Consider the following 24,866-nt stretch of genomic DNA (forward strand, 5'->3'; position numbering starts at 1 on the left):
AGATGTCCTGCCATCAGTTTCATACGGTTTACTTTCGCCGATATTAAAAACCTGGTGTTAAGTGGTTACCGGAGCCCATAGACAACTACGACTTAAATGTAAACATTTCACGGCAGAAATAGGCAGGGAGGTGGTAACTACCCGCGCGGAGTCACAAGATGTCCTGCCATCAGTTTCATACGGTTTACTTTCGCGGATATTAAAAAAAACTCAACAATCGGGAAGAAACTCAAGGACTGCTTGCTCTTTTTGCAACACAAATACTTATTAATACATTTCTATACACAATGAATATGAACAGGTCTTCATTACTGATTACTGACGTATAATCGTTTAGAATTTCTAGAATTTCGTTGTTTATCACAATTTTTAATCCCAATAATACCCAAATAGTATCGTAGACTCTTACCATGTATAGGTACTTTATTTTTCATTGAAAACAAGCCACTTTGGCCAAGCAGCAACCCACAGAGTAGCAAGCCACCGAGAAAGACTCCTTTCAGATTCTTATGTAACATCAGTCAGCAAATGTAGGCGTTTGTAGCATTTTAATTCATATAAGATTATTAGTAGGCTGTAAGTCCGCACGAGTAGGTATCGCCATCATATTTCAGCCGCGAAGTAGCTATACGTTCTGATTTGAAGTGTGGGACGGCCGTAGTTCAATTCAATTGAGACTGATCTCTCGTCTCAAGGCTTACGTTACATTACGTATTAACCATGAGCTTGACACACGTTTATCCAGTAAAGAATTAAAAATATATTTTGATACTTTATTGTGTTGGTTCTTGGGAGCACTGTCTCGTTCGCTTGTACGGATTAAAGCCGCTAACCGCTTGTTTCCGCTGCAAATCGAAGGAGCTCCTTCGTGCAGCGCTGAGTTAAATTCAATGCAATTGGAACCAGGACCTCATACATCAAGGTGGACAACGATATTTGCGAGGTCATTTTTATAAGTTGGCTACCAGAGAATCATCCCACAAAATCTTTTCAAAATTCGATAAAACAAAAGCTTTTAGGACTGTTAAAATAAAACACAATGACATGTCGGTGGTTTATGTTTATTAATTAAAAAAAATACATAAAGGATATTAATCATAATTTCAACTGTTGTCACAAGAAACTTATTTTACAAAACCTTATCTAAACAAAAAACTACATTATAAATATTTTACAAACGAGCATTCTGGTACTCAATGAACTGAGGTACAGGCGGTTCTGTTAAAAAAAAAATTCGTGAAGGACTACACAGAAACTAACAAACACAAGATACAAGCATGCGAGTTCAAACTATTGCTGTCTCTTTCCCACGCACCACATTCTCGAAAACTCAGTTCATTCATTTGTTGCTTACGACAACGAACAGACAATATAAGTTTTAATACATTATAGAATGTCAATAACAATAGCAAATTACATTTTCAGAAGAACTAAAATTAGAACGTGCACGTCAGGTCCGCGCCCGCAGTGCGTGCGCGCGTTACGCACCCTCACATTCTCAGCTCGGGTACGGTTTTCTTGAAAAACTTGGCCAAATACGAGAATTCGTGTTCCAGAAACGCGCGGTACCACGCCTTGTTGTCGGCGTCGCGCTCGTCGACGTCACCCAGCGCGACGTACGTGTACGCAGCGAAGGCTACGTGACTCCGTACGCTCAACTTGGTATCCGGCTCGGGGATCAGATGGTACAGTTTCGAGACGAGCTGGGGATGTAGTTTGTCGAACACGAAGCCGTTGCCGCGGCCCCTGAGCGACTCCTCCGTGTACAGCGAGCTGAGGTCCACCGAGTACCTGTGCAGTATCTGTATCTGCTCCGTGTGAGTCGCGCTGATCGCATTCGTCGATTTGAGGCGAGTGAAGATCTTTTTGTATCTGTAACGGTGTATAAATCAATATAAATCGGACGGATATATTATATCACAGACATTAAACACATCCAACGCGAGCCCGTCAGCCAAGACTGATTTGAGCTTTACATACGGCGCCTTGCTTTATTTTTTCTATTATTTGCTGGTAGTCTATGAGGCTATTCTAACTACGCGCGGACGGGTTGGTGGGCTCAAGCTGAGAGAATTTGCTAACACTAGCCCTAGCAAGAGCACCGTTCCAGACAATCCACTACCGGATCGGAAACGCGACCCACTCAGAAGATCCAGTGAGAAATTCAATGGGCTGTAGGTGTTTATGGGTTACTTCGCTTGTCAAGCTCTTCGTCGTGATCGAAAAGTTTGACGAGGACGGTGACCGGTGCTTAGGGGTCCTAAAAGCACCAAGATTGCTCTGGTGCACGAAGCGCAATGGCTCTGCCGCGCGCTGTGTTCGTCATTCCCAAATTAATGGCTCTGCCGTGTCCTCTTTTTGGCGATTTCGACCTCTTGACTATCAAAACTAGTATCGCAAAGAAATTGTCGTTAAAAAAACTGTAGTCCTTTTTTCACACAGCAGGTATTCGTTCGACCACGATGTGTCTTTCAACAAACTAAATTTGCAAATGTGCTTCACAGACTAGTTTCTTACAGCCAGTACCTTTTCGAGCCACTTTATGAAAACCGACCATACTTACATAACCAACAGAGCAGCCATCTTCTCGATTAAAGCCGCCGAAACTCCTAACAATGGCAATGACAATGACAACAATCCTGGTATTGGTCCCAGCCCTATGTTGTACAGTAGGTGAGCGCGCGAACGACACTCAACTGACCATATGTTGCTGAATAATACTCTCATATCATCTGTGAACAATAACCAAAAAATAATTACCTTCTTACAAAATGGCGCTTTACTTTGCGAGCGTCTGTATCTCAAACATTATATATATTATTACAGCACAATCAAAACAAAATCAACTTTATTCTACTTAATATTTTATCTGTGTTCAACGTAGACAATATCTTGTTATTATTATTTTCGATATAGGAATTTCAATAGAGAAACACGACAACGATTTTTGGGGTGACCGTAAACAAAAAGGGTGTTCAAGGAAAATGTTCTGCTATTCGAACTATGCCAGCAGATTTTAAAGGGTACACAAATCTCAATTGTACAATGAGTACATTAATCAAGTATATTGGTTTACGAATCGTTTTAAATCTTCACGGTTATCTACAATGTGCACTAAAGAGGTAAAAAATATGCTCAACCATATTACTATATCCTATATCAAGACTGTTCAAGATACATACATACCTTTGCGGGCTAATTAAAGCTTTACTTCAAAAGCTGGATGGCCCCATAAAAAAATATTTTTAAAAACAAAATACTTTCCGGGAATTCCCCCAATAATAGTAAATGATAGCTTCACTTTTAAATGATGTCATGAGAATGGAATGTTACAAGAGTAAAGATAAATTATACCAAATATTGATTGTATGTTTCGACAAAGAATTCTATTATCCAAACTATTTATATCCAAAATTATTTTCTGATTAAAACATGCATCTCGGGCTGCATGTGAAGTAATGTGGTTCCTTTATTTTTAGTTCGGAGTTCAAACAACACATTTCTCCCTTTTTGCACTGTGTAATTGGTTGCACGTATCCGAACATACCCGGGTTGTACTGCAGGGCTTTTTCGCCCATTTCCCCCAGCTCCGCCGCCAACCTCGGCAACACGACATCGTAATTCTCTTTAGGCGTGTCAATCGCCATGAAGAATTGCCGACGCCGCGTACTGGCGTATACCTGAAACGATTTGAATTTTAATTATTTGTCCACACGTTCGTATCCATCATCAGAGAATTACACCAATAAATCTATTTCCGTGTTTCGTATAGGCGACCTTTGCTGAAGGCTAGGCGGCAACATTCTGGGGATATGATAGCAGTACACTGGTATCTGCTAGTGGTAGGGCACATTTGTAAACCCAAACGGACAGGTGGCTTACCAGGTCAACTTGTTCCATGATCAAACACTGGTTCCAGCAAGGCAGGGCAGCCTTTATATAAGACCAGACGCCAGTGGCATGAGAATTTCACATATGTCTATGACTTATGTAACTGCTTAATATCAAGTAGATTGTGAACTTGCCCACCCATTTAAATTAACAAAAACATTATCTCAAAATACTTACAAGATTAATGTACATCTGTGTAAGGCTCTTGAGTATGGCGCATTGTTCCAATGGTTGAGCCCGATGATATATCTTAATGAGGGGACCCACTATGTAGCCCAGGTGATCCGGACTGTCCACACTCACCCACTCCACTAGCTGCAAGATCTGTCAACATTGTGATGGTCAGTTATGACATATATCAAATTACTCAGAGTATCGTAATGTTTTCAATTTAATTTTATAACTTCCAAACATTCAAAATTTAACAAAGAAACTGATTAAACATATGTTTAAACACAACAATATCATTCTTTTAGTGAGTAGTAAGAAATATTAATCACCTCTGTAAAGTAATCTCTCTCATTCCATAGAGGCAAGAACTGCGCCAAAAATCTGGTGATGACAGGGATGCCTTGCAATAAAGTACTTTGTAAGAGGGCCAGTCTTTGTAGCAAATCTTGTTTCTCGGCATAGCTGTAGGGTGATATGTCTAAGAAACCTGGGGAAAAAATAAAAATTAAAATTTAATTCTAGTACTACATAATATGTGTAATATGAACAAGTTCACCATGGCTTATTTTTTCAAAATATGAATTGAATCAAGCTCGACTTTCAAGTCAATGTCTAATGGTTTTTTATATTTTTAATGATATGGAGTGCTTCAGAATGAATAAACAATAAAAGACTTGTATTTTCTGTGATATAATAAGAAAACAACATTTAAAACCCTTAAATCTCTTTTAAATTTTATATTAAAAATGAACCAGTAAACAGTATTAATAAACTATACAAAACTGAGCTCTCTTTTCACTGAATGACAGATTTCACTCCGTGATACTGAATGACACAGAAGAAAAATCCTTTTTAAAAACTAAAGAGTTTTAAATAATAAAGGTTTTTCTTTATATATTTATGTATATTCAGGGAAGACGAGAAATTCGAGATTATTTTGCAACAAAGTTCCTTATGGGATAATGCGGAGGGGTATCCTAACCGGGAAAACACGTCCGTAACGTAAGATTTTTATTATTTATGTATAGTCTTAGTATGATGGCTATACAGTGTCTAATGTATAGTCTACGTGATGACGGTTATTATTATTATTCATATAAATAGCTGTTTCTTTGTATATTATCATAATATATTCTTTATGAATCATTGTGAATAAAATAAAGTTGATAGCTTTGTAAAGTAGCTTTTTATTATATTTTATTGAAAAAAAAAATGTATACCCGAATAATTATTTTCTTTATACCTCGAATAGAACTTAAATAATAATATTTTTATAATAAGGAACTTCGTTCCTATCTGGTGTCCCACGACACCACACATCTTTTTTCCTACCTATGCTGATAGCCTTGAGAGGCTATTTCAGCGTGTAGGTGAGCTCACGGGGCTCAACCCGAGAGTGTCGCTAACACTGGCCCTAGCAAGAGCAGTGCTTCGCTGAATCTACCACCGGATCGGAAAGGCGACTCACTGAAACTCAGTGGGCTGTGTCTATGGGTTAATTTACTTGTCGAGCCCTTTATCGCAAGCGATGGGTTCGGCGAGGACGGTGACCGGCATGGACGACGGGGCAGCTACTAATGACAACCGCAAGTTAAAAAATGTAGTTAAAATAGTCACAGTTGTCGAGCAGATGCCGCAGGTCGTGCGAGAGGAAGGCGTGCTGGTCGGCGGCGGCGGCGGCCAGCAGCAGCGCCGGCCCGCACAGCAGCGCACGCAGCCGCGCCGGCCGCGCCGCCCGCCCGCAAGCCGCCAGCTGCACCACCGACGCCGGGCTGGGAAACGGCAACAAGACACACATCTATACTAATACTAGATGATAACCGTTTTGATAACGCTTTTGTTGTGCCTTTAAAGCGGTCAGTTGCCCTCAATTATGAAAAATAGTATTATTATTCGCCAATAGATGTCGGGAAGAGTCGATTATTGAAAACACAAATAAAACAGCATATTCTGAAAATAAATCGTAGCTAGATCGATTGAACGCCCCCGAAATCCCCTGTATACTAAATTTTATGAAAATCGTTGGAGCCGTTTCCGAGATTCAGATTATATATATATTAATATACAAGAATTGCTCGTTTAAAGGTATAAGATTATAAAGCTGAAGAATTCGTTTGTTTGAACGCGCTAATTCTAATCAGGAAATACTAATCCGATTTGAAAAGTTCTTTCGGTGTTAAATAGCCCATTTATTGAGAAAGGCTATAAGGCTATATAACATCACTCTAAGACCAATACAAGTGGAGCACCAAAAAAGAATGTTTCACAATAGGAGTTTAAATAGCTCCTTAACATTCTATAATTCAAAAATATTTTCTCTTTAATGAAGTGGAGGTAAAATTTAGCGTTATGCCAAAGTAACTATTCCATGCGGAAGGAGTCGCGGGCTAAAGTTAGTCCATACATATTATGTCTTTTAGACCACTTCACCGACTTACGTTAGATTTTTTTATTGCTTAGATGATCTGACGAGTTCACAGCCCACCTGGTTTTAGGTGGTTACTGAAGCTAATAGACGTCTACAAAGTAAAAGCCGCCACCCACCTTGAGATATGAGTTCGAAGGTCTCAGTACAATTACAACGGCTGCCCCACCCTTCGAGCCGAAACGCATTACTGCTTCACGGAATAAATAAGCTGGGTGGTGATACCTACCCGTGCGGACTCACAAGTGGTCCTAGCACCAGTAATAAATACCTACTTAAATAGTAATAAAAACTTTTTTTGTTGCCCTAGTAGGCAGACGAGCATAAGCCTCGTTTGAATAAGTACATGTCATAGCTAATTCCAAAACCGGATGGTACGTGGCCGGAAAGATCTCTGGAAACGCACTGTGATTTTCTTAAATAAACGTAAACCAATATTCAGCAAACATTACCGATAAAAAGCGGCGCGGCGATACTCAGATTTACAATGATTGGAGGTCGGCCCAAATTAAAAAAATACAATAATGAGAACTGACCCACCCCTAAATTAATTTGAATAATACCATATCTATATCACTAGTGCGTTGTAATACCCCTAACTATAGTCTGAGTATTATTTGTGCTACAATTTTTTTTCAATGCATAAAAGAAATAACCTATCTCCTGTATTAATATTCAATTATTATTTAACACACTAAACTTTTATAACAGCATAAGTACATGTTATATTAAAAAACATAATTTAAATTTATTGGTATACAATTAATGAAAATTACAGTAATTAATTTTAAATTATCTTACTCTGAAAAATCCAGGTAATTCTTCTGCGGTTCTTTTTGATCATACTGTTTAGATCCAATGTTGAAGAACTCCATGTTTGGTACCAGTGGTACTATTTTTTTATTGCGACCTCTAGCCTAGAATTTAATCAAATTATAAGTCTAAAGTAATTGACAGCAAGATGTGTATTTATTTAATAATAATAAAAACTACTAACCATGTTAATTGGATTTAGCCATATCAAGTGTTGTTTTTCTTTACTTTGTCGGTTTCTCCGCTCCTATGAAAATAATAAGATAAAATATAACCAATGTAATAATATGTTCCTATATAAATTTAGTATGATCTAGATGGGCAGACTGGGTCATGTTTTTGACCCACCTGATGTTAAATGGTTAGTGTAGCTGTTGGACTTGACGTGTTCATGCCTTTAACTATAAAAGTATAAAATCGCGTAATAAAAATCAAACATACACCCTCCCACAAAACAGTTTTTGGGAATTTCATTTATTCCTTCAATTCAGACAATGTCGTTTGGTTTTGAACTCTGGCATAGTCGCACCATTCTATAAGAGTATAAATAATATACTTATTATTTAATGTAAGAATTCATACAGCGCCTTATTCACTACATCATGAATGCTTCAAGCTGGTTACCACAATTGAAGTGATTCGGTTTTTAAATTTACAGAAATCTTTCTTATGTATTTTTTGTACATGTATGTACATGTAAGGCTTTAAGTATACAAACAACTCTAATAACTTAGCAGCCTTTTAGAGTGAATAAGTTTAATAGAATAAAATTTATTCTCTAGTAATGATATTTTACACCACAAATTTTTTTTTCATGCAAATGAACATTAAGTTTGTTTCAAAGGATTTTCTAGAACTATGACTTTTCGAATCAATGTTTTTTAACTTCTCGATCGCGTAATCCTACGTTTGGCGCTAGAGGCGCTGTTCCAATTCCATACAAATTTGAGTTAACTTTTACGCAATCGAGAACGTTAACATACATGTAAATACAACAATTACAATTAATATACAAGCGCTACCTCGACTGACAGTGAGAGCCATCTCTTGACAAGTAGAGCAATAACACAATGTAGTTGGGTGAAGCTGAGTAACTAAAGAAAACATTTTGCCCGAGGAATATTGAAGGAACAAAGTTTGACTGGGTGCCTGACAAAAAACTGACAACAATAATATGATTCTGTGAAATCATTAATTTTTTCGTAATCTATAGTGGAATTAAAAGTAACTTTTCTTCAGTATTAAATATGGTTTTCTTATAATAAAAAATCACTAACCTGAGTTCTTTTAAACCTGCCAAGTAAATCTTTGTTTATTTTCTTAAATGCTGTATGTACACAGATGGCCGGTACATTTTCCGGGACACACTCAGGCTTGTAAGATTTGAACAAACCAAGCAGAATTTGCAGTTGACGGAACAAATTCTGTAAATAAATCAAAGCAAAATGTAACGAGAGAGATTGAAATATTCTTTAAAATGTTCTTATTTTATAAAAACATATTATGTAACATTATGGTTTAACAGTAGGCAGTGGCTTGGTTCTGCCCCTGGCATTGCTGACGTCGATGAGCGACGCTAACCACTCACCATCAAGTGGGCCGTCTACCTACCCAGGCAATAAAGAGATGGTGAACATCACCTGGCTCGGATATGTAATTAAAGGTGGCCACCTTTAAGATGATAATCGTGTGGCGCTACTTTTTCGAAGAAGTGTTTTGATGCTGTCATCCACATATTAAGGTTGGGTGTTGCCACCTAACACTCTCTTAATTAAATATAACACAACTTTAAAATTGGTTATTGTGATCTGTAAGTTAACTTGACAATATATTAATGCAAATATTTTTTTTAATGTAATACCTTTTTACTTTCCCTCTTCTTAGCACAATCAAGAATTTCTATAACTCTTCTTCTCGTCACATCTGATGGCTTTGTCAATGTATACACTAATTTAACAGCTTGAGGAGTCTATAAAAAAATGCATCATTTAGTACCTTTAGTAAAGATGTGTTAAGGAATATTGTATGACCCCTCAAGGTCACTAAAATATGTGGGGGAAAAAAAATTACTCAAAATATGTAACTTGACCAAAACTTTACCCTTACTTTTTCATTCTTGTTCATGTAATATTAGAGATGATATGAGATAAGGGTCTCATTGGAACACACCTAATTTAGTCATTATCATTTTTGAAATATCCAATATTTAAAAAAACGAATGTTAATCAGGATTTGTAGGCCTATGTCCAGCAGTAGACGTCTGTGCTTACAGACTGATAGAATAGAATAGAAAATTCAGGATTCAGGATTATTTAGTAAATACTAAGCTTAATATAGCAAATCTATTATTCCATAATCTACTTTTTTATAAATATAGCTTTTATTTGTGAAGACATATTTACCAGAGTTTCATAGGTCATCATGGAGTAGAAAAGCTCATATCCAAAATCTAAGGCCTTCATATCGATGCAGTCACATTCCATGGCAGCTGATATCAGAACAAATTGTTAAAAACCAGTAGTAAGTCTTGAACAGCTTTCACAATCAAAAAACCCTATCCAAGTGAAATTTAATTAATCTTAAATCCTAACTTGCTTCTATAATTATAATAATAAGATAACAGTTTGTCACAATTTCACAAAAGAGCTATTTATTTTTATATTTCAATGAGTATAATTTAATGTATATATTTGCGGTATTAAAAAATACCTGAAACTGTAATTGTAATAAACTTATGACTGTTTTACTATACTCATATGCATTATTACAGAAATTATTAATTAACCTTACTAAAGAAAAACAATTTGGTAAAATTTAAGTTTAAAATATTTAATATTATGATAGCAATCCACTACCTGTGAGCCAGTCGAGGAGAAATCCAGTCTTGGTAAATGAATTTTGATTTCCATAATTTATGAGTATCCACTGAATAGCATAATCCACTGTCTTTTCCTCCACTGCATCTGGAGGTATCAAGCACGCCCCGAGACTTGTCCATTTTGTTAAAGCTGCAAATCAAGTTAGTTGCGTTTTACTAAATATTTTTACTTCGAATTACAGTTATAAATTTATTTATAATTATTACACATGTTTTCTAAACAGTATTAGAAATAAAGCAGTATGTAAAGAACTAATAGACACACTAAATTAATTTCCTTAAAAAATATATTATTTATTTTGTAAGGATGCATTCAGAAACAATATTTAAACAAGAGAGATTGCTTGACTTCCATTGGAAACTGAATTTCTTCCCTATAAATGCTTACATGAAATGTCCTATAATGCTTACCAAAGTCTCTTTGATTTCACTTTAGTATTGAAGTAATAATTTATAGTTATTGTCAATTGCTTAACCGTGACAAATGATTCAAACCTAATTTTCCTGAAGATTAATATTTCTATAAGATTCACTTCCTTTTTTAGTATTGAATTGAAATGAAATTATGTGCAGCATTGATCTTTTCAAATGATGTACATTAACTTTAAACTTAACTTTATACTCAGAGTACTTTAACATTAAATTACCAGCATAATCTTTGGTCATGTATGTTTATAATTACCATATTTTAATATTTTTTTATGGTAAAGATGGTAACAGGGACTGTAACTGTTCTAAAAAAAACCACAAAGACTGTTTCATTCAAAAGTTGGTAAGCAAACTGGGTGGTTAGGAAAAACAGTGGCAGAATATGTTATTTTTAATAAATCAGAAGTTAATTCATTGATATGACAGAAGAACCTTGTCCGACCCCCTGTTCCCCTTTTTCCCTAGGGGAAGAAAAACAAAGAATAAATTGAAATGGATTTTTTATTAAAGTTAAGTTAAAACATGAAAGATTTATCATAACACAGTGCTGAATTACACTCATGTTCATGTGTTTGATCACCACTACACGTACATAAGTTTAAATCAAAATCCGAAGTAGTAAAGAAAACAATTATTTTTTATATTTAAACTCGCGTTTTCTTGTTAATGATAAACGGTGGAAAACACAGAAAAAACTTACGTATAGATAAGTTAAGCCAAATTTTAAATAGTGTGTGAAAATCATCATAATCCAAACCCACAGAGTCAACAATGTAACCTAATTCGTCAATTTTACTTTGAAATAAATCTTTGTCAAAACCTCTCTTCAATGACTTAATATAGTCAATTATTTCCCCTATGTCACACATGATTTATATTTCGAGTTCACATAAAACTAAAGGCAAAAACCTTCTACATTCACGATTTCAAAACAATCACAAATATTCAAATAAAATCCGTTATTGAGAATCATAGATTATACACTCATCAGTAATAAATAATCAAGAGCCCACAAACTTCATCGTTTGATGGCTACGTCCAATCGAATAGGCAATAGGTTTTGAGTTCATATATCTAATTATGCTGTAAAATCGAAACCATGTATTTTATACATATTCTACACTATGTAAATATATAATTATTAATTACCACTGTGAAAAAGCGTAGAAAAACTTGTAAAGGACTAAATTCAGAAAACAAACAATTAACAAAATTTCACTTGTCATGTCGCCGCTACAAAGTTAAATCCATAGGTAGCTTACAGCTTATATAATTTGTCGTGTTCAAGTCGTCGTGGCCTAAAGGATAAGACGTCCGGTGCATTCGTTGTTGCGATGCACCGGTGTTCGAATCCCGCAGGTAGGTACCAATTTTTTTAATGAAATACGTACTTATCAAATGTTCACAATTGACTTCCACGGTGAAGGAATAACATCGTGTAATAAAAAATCAAACCCGCAAAATTATAATTTGCGTAATCACTAGTAGGGTAGGTACCACCGCCCTGCCTATTTCTGCCGTGAAGCAGTAATGCGTTTCGGTTTGAAGGGTGGGGTAGCCGTTGTAACTATACTGAGACCTTATAACTTATATCTCAAGGTGGGTGGCGCATTTACGTTGTAGATGTCTATGGGCTCCAGTAACCACTTAACACCAGGTGGGTTGTGAGCTCGTCCACACATGTAAGCAATTAAAAAAAAAACTCCAAAATCTGGTTCGAAATGTGATGATACTTCGTCGAAGTCAGACACAGCTCTGGGACTGCCTGCTGACTATCCAAATTATTTACCAATACTCTAGATCTTGATTCTGTACAGATTTTACCCCTCTTAGCTGTGACTAGCTCCAGCGTGCTAGAGCTGGAACTTTACTCACCATGAATGCGTAGGCTCAAGCTGCACAAAAACAAGTTTATTCTATTATGTCAGTTGCGCTCTTGGCATTACTCTCTATAAGTAACAGTGGCCACATACAATCATGTGATGTCGTATGCTGTAAAAAGATATAATACTATTTTGACAAGACGAGATTTCAATGAGAAAACTTTTAATTTTTTTTTTCAGGTTTTGGTAGTAATAAGAACATCTATTTAATGTAAAGTATACATACATAAAATATGAAATAACTAGTTATCTTACCACCTTTTTTTTTTTCGGGTAGAGGGCCGAACCTCCTACGAGGTCCCCGCGCAAAAGGGGCGCGCGGGGTATGTGAGACTCAACGATCTGCATGGTGTTGTGAGCAGACCGCGGGCCCAAGGATTTTAGGACCCACCCACTAAACGACTCCCCTGCACTCTTACACCCGACGTCCGATCCCCTCCGAGGTCAGAACCCGGATGAGGTAGGGGGGCTACCGCGGTCAACACTACAACCAGACGGCGCGGCTCAACCTAAGGACGCCCGGCCGACGGAGCCTTCGAGGCGAATCGAAGGCTCTGAAACGTCGGCCGTCTCGGTACGGCAGCCCGTCGGGCCGCCCAGACGGTGCCGCTGGTGTCCCGGAATACCCCGCTGGACCAGAACCAGCCTGCCGGGTCGGGACGCAATACACCGTCGACTAGTCGCTCTATTCACTCCACGGCAGCGCGCTAGAGTGCTGGTAGCGTGCCGCGCGGCCTCACCCCCTTAGGTCGCCTCTTGACCTTCACCGGGGGGAGGCCGCTACCTACAGGGGCCGGGACGTACGGGCGTATTCCCGTCTCCGGCCCCCGGCTCGACGGCGACGGATCGGTGCGGAAAGGGAAGAGCTCTCCCTCTCTCGCTCCGCCGCCTCCTTCTGCGAGATGGTGGACTCGCAAAAGTCGAGCATCGCCTTCCAGGACGCGTCGCTGCCGAGCATCGTGGCCACGACGCGCGGCAGCGAGAGGTCCTCTCCTATGACCGCAACGAGGGCGGCGCGTTGCTCGTCGAATCCAGAGCAACGCGCCAATGTGTGTTCCGCTGTGTCTTCCTCGTCGCGGTCCGCGCAGTGGTGGCACTGCGCCGTCGGTTCCCTTCCGGCTATCTTGAAGAGGTACCGGCAAAAACACCCATGGCCGGTCAACATCTGCGTCAGCCGGAAGGTGAGGCATCCGCGGTCGCGGCCCACCCATTCCGCGAGAACCGGACGGACCGCCTCGACGGTACGGAGGCCGGCCGACGGGTCCGCCAAGCGGTGAGACCACGCCTTAGCACAGACCGCCGAGATTGGAGCCTCCGTGCTCGAACTACTCCTTCACCGGGGTGCCCTTCCCCCCTAGAGCGGAGGTCGCTACGCCACCTGTAATCGGCAGCGAGCGCCTCCGCCTCCAGGTCCCAGGGTGGCGCCCCGGCGAGCAAGCACGCCGCCTCGAAGGAGACGGTGCGGTATCCTCGGATCGCCCTGACCGCAATCTTATCTTGCTACCTAACCAGTGTGATTTTTTTATTAGAAGAAACAATAAATCCAATTTTTTTGTGTGTTAGTGGACTAGATAAGGAGAATACCATAGGTTGGTATAGAGTAATAATTGCAAGAAATATTTTTTTAGCTGATATATCGATTTTGTTTATTTGAATGTTGTGTAAGCATTGAAACATGAATTGTTACACAGTAAATGTCATAACGTAACCACTTAATAAAAGTAACTCAAAATGACATTAACTTTTGAGACCAATTTGACAGCCGTACGAATTTAAATCCATCTGATAAATCAATCAATGTTAACTCAATTGGCGATACAGAACATCAATTACATATAATGTAAAAATAGAAATATAAATTAAAAACATTATTTTAATTCGTCTCGAATTTGAAAGAAAAAAATTGATTAAAGTTGAACACCAAAAAGACCAGCTTAACATTTTTCCCTTAGGCTAAAAAAAAATATTTCTCGTCTCTGGTCTATAAAGCTCGAAAAATGTTACAAGAAACTGAAAATTGCATGAAATGACAGTAAAACTTTTTGGAATAGTACTTGATAATGCCGGTTTTATCAAAATGCTTAATTCATATTCAATATTATATGACCTATTGTAGATATCAATATACCTACATAATTTACAGAGTTTTGATTACTTTCTAAAATCAATAGCTGAGCAAGGGATTAACAAATATCAACGAGTCTGTAGCCGGCCTTTGCGTACGATAAAAATTATCATTTATTTAATTTACTCTGATATGGTCCCCACTCACTTAATGTTAAGTAGTTACTGAGGTCCATAGACACTACAAGGTCAATTCCGTTCACCTCAAGATAAGCAGATCAAATCATTATTACATTGAAATTTTAATAGTAGCTAACCTACCGATCCGAGAAAATGTATCTGCTTCGTAAAAAATAGATTAAAATAGTTTTTTATGTATTTCAAAAAAAGTACATTTATTTAAATAAATAAAACAAGTAATATGGAATCGTTGAGTTCAAGTTAAAATACTTGGAAATTAAAATTAAAATTAGCCTTCCTTATTTTCCATAGACTCTGGTTGTGCTACCTTTTTCTTCATTTGAAGTGTCAAAATGAACGAATTGTCGTTTGAAGTAAACAGTATGGATATTTGCCAATAGAGTATTTTAAATATGGTTAAAATCAAATAATTAGACTATATTTTTAATGTGAAATTAAAACATTTGAAAATGTGGCCCATGCTTCTGAATTTGACACGCGACGAGTGTCGTCTCACGCTTCGGAGACTCGGTATATATTTAGTCTCACAAATGGCTTTCATTTTCCCTCCTATGGTTTTCTTAAATTATAACTCAACCATTCAAGCTAATTTAGCCGTTGGAACTTTGTGTATTTTAGTTCTATTAAATTGTGTATGCTTTGTTTGTAGAATTGGAAGCCTACTCGAATATGATCAGTGTGTTTAGAGCACAAGGGCCTTTAGAAGACCACAGAAAAAAACTATTGGAAGAATTACGCGCCGTGTTACACATAAGCCACGATAGGCACAGTGCCGAGGCACGCCGCGTGTCTAACGACGAATTACTGGCTACAATTGCTGAAAGGTATATTTATTTTTCATTTTCAATATTGCAAATTGATTTTAAAACTTGTTTTGTTCATATTGTTCATACAAATTTCTAGCTGTATGCAATTGATCTGAGTTGTACATTTTAAAACAAACATTTTCAGGTTTAAAAACAATATAGTAACATCAAATGCTTACCAGCACATGATTTAATTAATTTTCAAACCTTTCTTAATTATTAATTTGCAAAAATATTGTGCAGTCTAAGACTATAGTATAAATAGTTTATTGGATAATGGCTAATTTTCAAGAAATATAAAATATTAATATATAAAATAACACCTTTAAAAGGTCAATTTTTAAGTTGTACTAAAACACTGACTACCTAAATGCTTAGTTTTATTATTATTGAATTTAATATAAAACATAAATATGTATTGTACTTACTTACACACATGATTATTAAAATCATAATTGTTTACAAAGAAAACAATGTCTCATAGTGGTTTTAACTAAAGCCAAATTGACAAATCAGGCTCACATTTTCACCTGAAAAAACTTCTTTCAATAATATGTAAAAAATTATTTGATGCACAAATACTTAGAGCTAAAAGCTCTTAAAGCCTATTTCTTTAAATATGATTTGTCTCATTACATGCCCCATGCTTCTTGCTTCTAAAAATTTTAGCATTATGACCACCACTATATCAATTAAAAAATTAAACATGACATTTAACCTAAGATAGGTTGGTAAAATTTGGTGATAATTTTCTCCAGTCATATACCACATACAATATTTAAATTTGTATTTTAGTTCAATATCCATCCTAAGCAGTTTTATTATTTTATTTGTATCAAAAATAATTTCACTGATGATAGGAGTAATTAATCAATATTTAAAATAAAAAGCCATTTTTACTAGTTGAAGCATTACGAGAACATCAGTCCGTGGTGGATGGAGTAGCTCTACTCTTCTGATCATCAGCAAAAGTAGTTTATTTATTTTATTTTCAGACATTGCTTTCTTTATTCCGGCCCATAATTCTTGTTTTATCTTGAGGGTGTGTTGTAAGTCCATCGCTACCACCAGCATCTAACCTACTTCTGTTTATAAGCAATTTTATTTTAATGTAATTCAAACTTCAACCTTTTATCACAATGTGAAGCGGAATCCACATTGTGGTGCATATAGACTTCAGTAACAGTTTTAATTATATTAACATCATACACTCTTCTTACTCTGCAGTTAAATTTATATATATTCCTATATTCATAATTTTTACAAATACTTATAAGTGACTTTTTAGCATAGTTGTACTTAATGGCATATATTTTTTAATGTAGATTATCAGGTCCAAACACAGGCTTGGGATGGATATGCGAGGGCAGAAGAAAAGTGCCTTTATTACCACGTGGCATTGCCCAAACAATGTACACTGAAATAGCAGACAAAGCAGCCGAGGCAGCCGCTGCTGAAAATGCTGAAATTCAAAAGAGGCTTCAGGCTCGAAAGCTTGTTGCCCCTAAAACAAATGAAGAAGAAATTAAAAGTGTGGAAGGACAAACTGCAGAGAGTGGACTTTCGTCAAATGAAGGAATGGATGAGAGCAACTACCCTCCGGTTGCCATGGAAGACCAGACAGCTAAAGTAATTTCAGAGATTTAGAAAAAACCTATTCTTCTAGATTGATAACTGACTCACAGTCCACCTGGTGTTAAATGATTAACTGAGCCCATATTCATAGAAACCACTACTTAAATGATGCCATACTTATTAAAACATGAGATCGAAGTTGCAATTGTATTAAATAAGGGTTGTTCCAACTGTCAAACAGGAAGCCCTTACTGCTTTGCAGCCAAAATAAGTATTTGCTTTAATTTTCCTAATGATGCTTTATTTATTTGTATTAAAATTCACTCATTCTAGCTATGGGAAACAGAATTATTAAATCAAAGGAAGAGAAAAGTCCCTGAAAGTGGTGCCATACCAGCTGAAGGGTTAACACCAATGAAGAGTATGAGGAATATAAACATCAACGCAAACCAGAAACATCTCAATTTATCACAAATATATTCTAAGTTGTCACAACCTGCACCTGTTGAACACATAAGAGGTACAATCCTAAAAGTTTTAATAATAATTATTAAACTTAATGCTTAGCAATCTGCAGCAATTCAATTGTCAACAATTCAATATTCATAATACGTAAAATGAATATAATATTCGTGTGATAAGATTACACATTATGTTTATGTATATGATGCCTGTTTGTAAGTAAACATTACAGATTCCCAACAAAAAGAGGAAAAAAATTAATAATGACCACTGGAATCTCTATATTTTGTGTTGTGCAATAGTTCTGCATAGGTAACTGACAATTTAATTTATACAATAACCCTGTTCAGGAACACTTCAGTGACATTGTAGACATGAAGAAATCCAATGACAGGAGAGAACGATGACAGTATACTAATGTCAGATTCTTTTTTTAACTTCACAAAAAAGCAAAGGCTTATTCCCTATTCAACTCTCTGACAATAACATCTATGACCTCATAAAGCATTTACGTTTATTTAGAATGACACATATTTTTCAAAGTGGAATTAAAAAGTAAATACATTTTAAACAAAAAATAAAAAGTGTGATTACATTTTTAATTTTGTTTCTATTTACATAAAAAATATGATTAATGTCAAAAGATGAAATGTTGTTAATATTCACGCAAAATAATAATGACATTTTAAATTATTATTAACCATTCTGCCCCAAGCACTGATGAATGCACATCATGTTACATGTATGTATGTAACAATTAGTTTAATTTACTAGTAAACTGGAAGCAAAAATATCGTTGCGCACTTAAACTATGACGTTATTAGAGTACAAAAATAGTATACTCCTTACGTCTAAACAGATTAATAATATTTTTTGGTTGAACTGCTACTCAAACTTTTATTAAAACAAAAGAAAATATAAGTCGACGTGTGTGTATTAAAATATTATTTTTTCTCCGTACAGGTAAACCTCCAGGACAGTCTAAACATTCGTATAACCAAGTTAGTAAAATATCATCAAGTAAACCAAGTCACTCTCACACACCGAGGTCAACGCCTCACAAACCCCGAACAACTAAAACCAGAATGCCAAGTGCTCATAAAATGCAAAAGAAAACCACTGAAACACCTCCTTCTCCCAGTAAACTATATAATCCTAACATGCAAATCGAATATTCAAGACCACCCAATACTTTCCAAGCTAGTTATGCTCAGTCTATATTAGGTTCATTAGGCTCTAAGAAGAAAGAGGATGTGAAACAGAAAGTTTTGACCTCACCTAGCACTATGTCGGACTCGCCGACAATGCAACTCCTAACGCAACCCGCGACGGCCCTAAATGAACTACAAGTATCCGGTGATACACATCCTGAAGATCCGTCCTCGTTACAAGCCCAAAGTACTGCCCTAAAACCAACGTTAACTGGCAAGCCATGTCAATTTATCATAAAAAATCGCGGTGACATATCAACCGATAAAAATACTAACCCGACTGAAGCAAAATTGTTACAAAAGTCATCGGACAGCTTAAAAATATTATCCAGCAAACAGTTAGTCGTAGCTTCTAGTTCAACTCAAAAACTATTGAATACTCCCGGTAAACTCATTACCACTAAAGTGATCGGATCTATACCAAAAACGCGAACTATTAATACTCCAGTGACAAATGATAAAATGATTATTGTTTCGAAATCCCCGTCTGAAATGAGAACTCCTATGTCAAAAGTAGTGATGGCATCGAATATTGGTGTTAATAAAGAGAGCGGGACGATAACAGTCAATAGCATATCAAAAATGACAGATGTATTGACACCCAAAGGCATCCCGGCTACGGACCTAAAGGTTTCCGCCAAAGCTGTCCTTTTAAATCCCAAATCTGGACAAAAGATGGTAATGGCCAAAGCGCGAACGAAATCGGGAGCAGATATAAGAATACCATTAATTAAATTCAAAAACTCTGGAATGAAAATTGTTTCTGAAAGCTCTCAATCAACTTTACCGATTAGTAAATCGGCAGTGATGACTGCCACATCGCAATCAGTAGCGAGTAGCACAATTCCAAATAGCCCTAAGATAGTTAGCGTGGAACCCATCAAAACAGCAAACTTGGCTGATATAGTACCTGTTAAAGGCTTAGCGCCTATCACAACCACGAAAATCACAAATCCTATAGTCAGGCCGTCAAGTACTAAAGGGAGCGTGATTGTGGTACAAAAAGGCACAACGTTGAGCAAAGCATTGGCATTGGCGAAAAACGGAGGTGATGTATCTAAAATAATAATGGGAAAAAATGTGAATCAACTGTTACAAGCTTCAAAGGTAGAACAGTCAGATGGCAGCAAATCGTCGGGTAACGTTATCGTTCTGGAGTTAAATAACGACCAGTCCGGTAGAACCACGACGATGTCCGAGATATTGGACAGCCGTACGGTCGGCAGAAATACAGAAGAAAATAAGCAATCGTCTAGCATAACCCAAGATACACCGGTATTGTTCGACAATCGAATGACAGAAGAGACTTGCAATGCTAGCAGCTTAGATTCTACCGCAGAAAGTATAAGCAGTATTAATCCTATGGAAGAACCAATTTTGTCAGTAATCGACAAAGTGCACAACAAAGACCCCGATGCAGCTAAAGACTCTTCGAGTGCCACCGATTGGGAGATCGAATTGGATACAGTTTCGAGAAAAGATAAAGATGATGACGATAAACTAAATTCACTACACCTAGATTTGGGTATGTCCAGCGACAGTGATAATGAGTACATGTCAACCGGTCACAAGACCAAGAGTAAACGATTGGTACAAGAAGATAATTCGCGAGCTACGCCTACTGGTAAGAAAGACATCACATTAAATGATACACATTGTTGAAATTAACAGCTTGCAACTTATTTTTTTAATTTTTTTTAGGGGAAAATAGTGCGTTATACACGAGCGCGAGTGCCATGTCTCTCGCGACTCGCACGCTGCTCAGTCAGCTACAAGACGACGGGTCGTCTAGTAACGACTCCTCGTTCGCGCTCAAAGCTAAAATCGATAAATTAAAAGACGATCCGAAGATCGATAGAACGGAATGCGACGCTCTGTCAAAAGCTAAAGCGAAGCTCAGCGAGAAGGTCGCCGAAGCGAAATCTCAACAAAAACGGATAGACATCTACAGCACGGCGATCACAACGACGGACATAAACTTGGACTCGTTTTCGTATTTAGACGAGACCATGTTGGTGGGGGACGACGTGTTCGCGAGCGACGACGCCAAGTCGCGGGAGCTGCGCCGCGCCGACACGCTGGACGACCAGCTCAGCCGGCTGCTCGGCGAGGACTCCGCCAACTCGACTGATTCACAAACTGTAAGTGAAAGTTTGCCTTTAAACAAATAAGCAATAATTTAGTTTTAAACGTACATAGGTGAAATATAATATTTTTACCATTCTTGTTTTTAAATAATTTAGTGAGTAAATATCGGACATAAAATGTGAAGTGATTGAACGGCTAAAGTGACCCGAACATGCCTTATGATTTACTTTCGCGTCGCTAATTCTAAACAGAGTTGTGTTTTTCTGCCTGCACGAAAAAGAGGCTAAATTAAAGTAGTGTACCAAATCAGTGTGATAAAAACATGACGCGGATCTTCCTTTAAAAAAAAGGTTAAAATGTTATTGTTAATAAATTAATGAATAATTTTGGATATAACAAGAGGAAAGAGACAATTTGCTTGCGCTTGCAAGCATCATCCGATATTTAAGAAAGCAATATTTAAAGTGTTCGGAAGAGATAAAATAATGTAAAATATTGGAAATGTATGTATAGTGTGAATTAATGCAACATGTCATTGTGTATTCACGTAGGCATGACAAGAACGTGCATTTTTATTCTTTATTTGTAACCAGATTCAACACTGAATTTTTGGATTAGTTATGTACCCGCTAAATGTTTGTTACTGTTTATATTTAGAACAGTTTTGCTTTTAAAATAATTTAAACTTCTCAATACTTTTGATTCATTAAATTTAAAGCTGAGCGAATATGTAAAAATACTGATTCATCGGTTCTAATACTTAGCTATATTTTTAAAACAGAAAACCATTAAATTGAGTTAATTAATTTGGAATAACAATATAGAAAAGTCAACGGAAAGGTTACATGCTCTAAAAAATATAAACGTAAACCACCATTTGCAATTACATTGTTTAATTCGGGGATTTTATTATTGTCTGGTTTTAATATTTTTAATTCTAAGATATACCTGTAACGCACAAACTAGAATAGGATTTTGTTGTAAAATTATGAATTTATTTATTTATCACATTATGTTTTATATTATTATGCAATAGATCTGCTAATGGAATATACTTCGTGTTAAAGTTTATAATACATGTTACATATTCTTGTTATTATTTGTAATGTGAATTTTTTATTGTACGTAAGTATATTCACTCATAACAGTTTTAGCCAATTAAATTCATTCATTAAAGTTGTAAATTTACTTTTCACTAAGAAAATTCTTTAAAGAAAAGAAAAATCATTTATCGTTAAAATTAAATATCCTTTTATCCGAAATTTCCAAAAGGGCAATGTTTATTACTTATTTATTAATAATAAATCGGACTACAAATTTCATATCAGAAATATATTCAAAATTGTATTTCACAAGTTTATTTCTACCATTGGCAACACTAATTTCGAACGTGTCAATGTTGCCTTGAATTTTTTTGTGAATGTATGTTTTGGAACTTACCTATTAAAAGTATTACTAAATTTTGACCATCCTTTAAGTGATAAAGCAGTTAAGTGATATTTAGGTGTTAGATGACAAGGCCTAATTACGTATAAACGAAACACGAGAGAGAATTGAATATTTATCTAATATTTATGTGGTACGATTAACTTAGATGTATTAAAGATTGTTTTTCGCATATTACCGCTTCACGAAAGTCGTTTTTAGTAACGTTTTGATCCAGAGCATTAGTCTTCGACCCACATACCAGATATAATTATGTTTATAACTGAACAACAAATATAACTAATTTATTGTAATTTGATTTGTGAATTTTTCGAAATCACAAGAGCAAGGTCAGGCTTCTTTTTGGATATTTTTTTTTCTTTTAATCTCAGCAATTATAATTTTTAGAACACCTATTTGAAAGAGAGTATTTTGAAAATTGTCGCATGGTTATTTAAATCATACATTAGAATCACAACTCAATTTAAAAAGTACATGTGTTGCCTTTAACGTCGGAAATGCCACAGTAATTATAGAAACATAGTTATAGAATAACAATTCTCTCCTTGTAAACATATATTTTCTATCAGCCTTTAACGCTCTCATTGACTCCAATCTGTACTTTTTCTGAAAATAAATATATTGTTTTGAATAGATTAACTTATTGCATCCGACATATTCATGAAAATATTGATTCGAGCGTAAAGGCTAACTAGAAAAACGATTTTCGTGAAATCTAGATTAAAGTGTAAACATATCCGATGTAGAGAACCATTCCCAAAGAACGAATTATTTGTAATGCAAAACTAAAAATCTCTATTGAAAAATGAATTATATTAGTGTATTTTGCTCTCTACATTAAGTAAACTCAATTCGGTTGACGCGTGATCCAATACGCGGTAGACACTTACCTACCTTCTCTTTAGGGCAGAGGTTCCCAAACTTATTTTGTCTACTGCCCACTTCGAGAATAAATTATTTTCTAGCGCCCTCATTTTTTTGCTTACTAAAAACCACTAAAGCGAGAGCTCAGTCGGTGTCTAAGAGTCCTTCTAGATGAAATTACAAATCGCCTCCTTAGCCTCTACACAACGCCCCCATTTTTTTTCTGGGTCTCTTACCCCCCCCCCCCCCTTAGGCCTGCAGCGCCCACAAGGGGGTGTTATCACCCACTTTGGGAAAGGCCGCTTTATGGTACCTGTCCACCAGAGCAGAGCGGAGAAACGAAGAAATATTAACCAATAAGGTTGCACAAAATCAAAATCATAAGATTGCAAAATGATTGTATGCAATCTTATTGGTTAATATTTTTCCGTTTCTCCGCTCCGCTGCCTCGTTACGCTCCGATGGACAGGCACCCTTAGAATGGTTCACGAAAACGATTTCTCGAAATGAAAAGAAATTCAGTCTTGTATTTTTTCCCCATAAATAACATTTTTGCGGTTGCACTTTTTCTTTTCTTCTCGACTCTTTATTTCTAAACTGTAATCTCTAGAGAAATTATTTAGCGACAGTCCTTAAAAAAATCGAATGTGTTAATCTTGAAATGTTGAAATCATGAATAACCGATCTTATGCTGTTGAGATTTAAGCTTAAATTATATAGTATATTAATAGTGTTTCCGTTCATATTAAAAGTGTTCTCGTTATAGCTTTGGAACTGGTTCCCTTACATCCAGCATACGCGATGTAATGTCATTATACAAGGTGCTGTAAATACTTACGTTTATTTATTACTTCATAACTCGTAGTAACAATTTGTCCGAATTGTTACCGTAACAAAACTGCCCAGTGTGGTTGATAAACACATTGTTTTACCTTTTGTATCGTAAGATAAATTAAATATCTTTATCCGTGTGCATAAAATGTTAAGCAATATTAGATGTTATACTCCGCGTATAGATTTATAATGTTAATGTGTAAATGGTACATATTTCTTGCTTTAAAAAATAAATAAATATAATAATTAAATAATGTTTATTGCATTCTAAAGGATTTGTGCCATGGACGTCGGATAGTTCGTACTATGACAAAATTTTGTAAATAATATTTTTTCGATATATATGACAGGTGTCGAATTAGGTTTTATTAGTGATTTTGTATCATAATGATAATAGAATTGTATGAGACTTGCATTTTTGGACGTGTTCGTTGTCTTCTAATACTGATTTAGTTTAGTGAAATGTTATTAGGTTTTTTTTCGATTGTGAATGATGCAGGTGAATTAGTTTAGGAAAATTGGTTACCACAAGAAGTGCGGGCAGGCGTGTGCCCGTTACAGTGGTCGTAAATCTTTTGTATAGTGTAATTGTTGAATTCGTAAAGCAACTGTTCATCTGCGTCCATTTTCTTCTATCAAGTAAGACGTTTTGATTTGTTTTGTCGGCTGTAAATATTTTGCGTAGTAAATAAATTAATTAGAATCACAACAGACAAACGTGTTAATACAATGTCAGTGTTTTTGGCAGACAAGTTTTATTTTATCTACTTATTTTAACGAATAAAACCATTAATCATACAAACTCTGAAGTTTTGTTATCGATTT

The 24,866-nt window shown here is 36.2% G+C and overlaps 2 protein-coding genes across 2 annotated transcripts; one reads left to right on the top strand and one right to left on the bottom strand.

The window, feature by feature from the left end:
• Positions 1-1,045: 1,045 nt before the first annotated feature.
• On the bottom strand, positions 1,046-11,600 carry LOC101739229 (centromere protein I). Its single transcript, XM_038010658.2, has 13 exons — positions 11,308-11,600; positions 10,156-10,308; positions 9,703-9,788; positions 9,162-9,269; positions 8,578-8,724; positions 7,485-7,547; positions 7,289-7,404; positions 5,680-5,834; positions 4,392-4,549; positions 4,069-4,215; positions 3,548-3,680; positions 2,564-2,732; positions 1,046-1,872 (listed from the first exon to the last, which is right to left on the bottom strand). Exons 1-13 carry the CDS (start codon positions 11,474-11,476, stop codon positions 1,491-1,493), a joined length of 1,986 nt encoding a protein of 661 aa, XP_037866586.1. The 5' UTR covers positions 11,477-11,600; the 3' UTR covers positions 1,046-1,490.
• A 3,456-nt stretch (positions 11,601-15,056) lies between these two features.
• Positions 15,057-24,843, top strand: LOC101739085 (BRCA2-interacting transcriptional repressor EMSY). The gene is made up of 6 exons (XM_004930996.5): positions 15,057-15,265; positions 15,405-15,579; positions 16,887-17,190; positions 17,470-17,656; positions 18,562-20,433; positions 20,511-24,843. The coding sequence occupies exons 1-6, from the start codon at positions 15,205-15,207 to the stop codon at positions 20,978-20,980; spliced, it is 3,069 nt and encodes a 1,022-aa protein (XP_004931053.1). The 5' UTR covers positions 15,057-15,204; the 3' UTR covers positions 20,981-24,843.
• The last annotated feature ends 23 nt before the right edge of the window (positions 24,844-24,866 follow it).

This window comes from Bombyx mori, chromosome 4 (assembly GCF_030269925.1).
Source record: "Bombyx mori chromosome 4, ASM3026992v2".
NCBI classification, from domain to species: Eukaryota; Metazoa; Arthropoda; class Insecta; order Lepidoptera; family Bombycidae; genus Bombyx; species Bombyx mori.

Bases quoted from the DNA above. Each gene is read 5' to 3' on its own strand.
- LOC101739229 (XM_038010658.2), bottom strand. From the start codon at position 11,476: ATGTGTGACATAGGGGAAATAATTGACTATATTAAGTCATTGAAGAGA. The intron at 4,216-4,391 runs GTGATTAATATT...CAATGTTGACAG, and splicing joins AGAGAGATTACTTTACAGAG to ATCTTGCAGCTAGTGGAGTG. The intron at 1,873-2,563 runs GTAAGTATGGTC...ACACCGTTACAG, and splicing joins ATGGCTGCTCTGTTGGTTAT to ATACAAAAAGATCTTCACTC.
- LOC101739085 (XM_004930996.5), top strand. From the start codon at position 15,205: ATGTGGCCCATGCTTCTGAATTTGACACGCGACGAGTGTCGTCTCACG. The intron at 15,580-16,886 runs GTATATTTATTT...TTTTTAATGTAG, and splicing joins CTGGCTACAATTGCTGAAAG to ATTATCAGGTCCAAACACAG. The intron at 17,191-17,469 runs GTAATTTCAGAG...CACTCATTCTAG, and splicing joins TGGAAGACCAGACAGCTAAA to CTATGGGAAACAGAATTATT.